The sequence below is a fragment of the Capsicum annuum genome, unplaced genomic scaffold, assembly GCF_002878395.1.
Source record: "Capsicum annuum cultivar UCD-10X-F1 unplaced genomic scaffold, UCD10Xv1.1 ctg82150, whole genome shotgun sequence".
Taxonomy (NCBI): domain Eukaryota; kingdom Viridiplantae; phylum Streptophyta; class Magnoliopsida; order Solanales; family Solanaceae; genus Capsicum; species Capsicum annuum.
Window position 1 is genome coordinate 1 of NW_025892922.1, and position 2418 is coordinate 2418.

General features: G+C 38.8%; 1 protein-coding gene across 1 annotated transcript; it reads left to right on the top strand.

Moving 5' to 3' along the window:
* Positions 1 to 6: 6 nt before the first annotated feature.
* Positions 7 to 1433, top strand: LOC107856586 (protein FREE1; the record flags this gene model as incomplete). The annotated part of the gene is given in 3 exon segments (XM_047405862.1): positions 7 to 973; positions 1133 to 1219; positions 1302 to 1433. Coding segments are annotated over 3 exon segments (1008 nt in total), but the record flags the coding sequence as incomplete, so codon positions are not given.
* Positions 1434 to 2418: the final 985 nt, after the last annotated feature.

The window sequence follows — 2418 nt, forward strand, 5'->3', positions numbered from 1 at the left end:
CCTTTTCCAGATTCCTCTTTCACTGTCAAGGAACTTTCCTTTTCTTCCACACACATATTCTTTATCTAAACTCCCCTTAAATCACAAATTAAACATCTTAAAATACATAATAATTTTCTCTAAACTGATCAATCAATCACCGTTAAATCTTTCTCCTTCTCCGATCAATCATATAAATTCCGATATGCAGCACGGTGACGTTAGCTCTACCTACTACCAATATTACCAGCCTCCCTTTCCCAACCCTAACCCTAATCCTAACCCTAGCTCTACTCCGGCCGATCCACCCTACACTCCGGCGGCTGCCGTCCCCAGCCAATTTGCATCTGCTCCGCCGGTTGCTTCCGGTGATTACTCCAATTACGCCTCCGCATATCCGCCGTATGCTCAGCCCTCTGCCGATCATGCCCCTAATCCACCTGCTCCCTTCCCTTCAAATCCCACCTCTCAATCGTCATACGGTTTCCCTCACCTCGAGGCTCCGCAGCCAAATTATTATCCGTATGATCAAAATCAAGCACCTGTGAGTTATGATTATGCTGCTCCTGCTGCTAATTATCAGGAACCGAATCCGCCTAATTATAATTCAGTGAATTCGCCAGCTCCTTATTCATCGACGTCATTTGGCGGCTCGGCAGGGACTAATTATGGTAATTCGTATGAGAATAGCTCTAATTATCGTTCGTATGGAGATCAGGGATTGTATGAGAGTGGTGTTTACAAGTACAATGGGAAGAAAGAGGAGTCGTATAGTGGAAATCGATCAAATGCGGGTATGATGTTTGATGATTATGGAAGACCAATCAATGTTCATAGTGGTAGGGAGCAGCAGAGACCTGTGAGTGCTCCTAAAGTTGTGAAAGCAGCACCTAAGATTGAGGACCAACAAGATGCCACAGGTGGTGTTTTGAAGTTTCGTGTCAAGCTTTTATCCGAAGGCTTTGGTCAGAGTGACATGGATGTGCTTTGTCAGGTTAGAATATATCATTGTTGATGTCTTTATATCGGAGGCCTAACTTGGTATTTTCTAATTTTCAGTTTGCCTGCTTATTTATGTTGATTTAACATACCATTTGGAAATTGCTCCTACTTGTTATCTATGAGTTTCGATTGAGAAGGACTTTTGTTTCAGATTGGTCTAGATGGGATTCGCTTACTTGATCCTGCTACTAGCCGAACTCAGAGGATATATTCACTCGAGAACGTGACAAGATGGGAGGTAAGTTTGTTTAGTTGAGCTTATTAGGTCTGTTAGGCATCTTTATCTATGAATTAAGTTAATTTCTTTTATTTTTTGTTAGGTGTTGGATTCACATATATTTGCATTTTGGGCCAAAACTTCTGTTGACATTGAAGCTAAACGTATCAGGCTGAAATCAAATAGCTATACCACCAACAATATTCTTGATGCAGTGACAGCAGCAAGTATTCAGGTTAAGCAATCAGTATTTAATTTTTTTTGCATCCCTGTGTATGTCTTTTAATTTGTTTCTCCCCAGAGACCAAGGCCTAATCAAATGCAACCAATATAAGTAATCCAGCATCTCGGATACAATGTGCCGACACTGATCCGACTTCTCAAAGTTGGCATTCAAAGAACTAACCACTTCCTTTTGAGATCAGTTTGTGCATCATCATTTGAATCACTCACTTCTTTGTGGCTTACTACGGATTGAAGTGTTTGATGTGGGATGGGAATGTCAACCAACCTAGCTAATAGCTAGTGCCTGCCTCTGTCAGTCCCAGTGTTATATGAGAAAGCAGCTATATGCCCCGTTTTTTCACGTTTATGTAATATACTAGTTTCTGGATATGTGCATTGAACGTGTCTTCCAATTCAATTAGTATAGATTTTTAAAAGACATAAATAATATTAAAATATGTGTGTAAAGAGTAACTGAAATATTGAAGGAAAAAAAAAAAGAAAGATACAAGTTGAACTTGATATATAGTTAAGGTTAACCAAAGTAGATGTTGAGTTTTCTCTTTCGTTTGATTTTGTTTTAGTTTCACTTTTTCTTGAGTGATTCTATATTTATTTATGAAAACAAAAAAGGGCTATATGTTTTAAAAGTAAACGGAACAGAATTATTGTAATATTCACATCATTAAAGTTATAGGAGACACGCACAAATATCCTTTGACCACACACGTGATAAATATAGTAATATAGCCAGTGGCAGCTCTAGGGGTTTCATTTAGTTAGGGGGTTCAAAAAATAAAAATGTAGTGCTTGGGACTTGAACTCGGAACCTCACGGTGAATTTTGAACCCCTTCAACCGCTAAGCCAACCTATAATCTTATATTCAGGGGATTCAAAATCTCTACATATACATTAAAAAAACACCTTATATAATATCCAATGTAATTGTTGCAGAGGGGATTCGGGTGAATTCCCTCGAATAACTATAGATCTG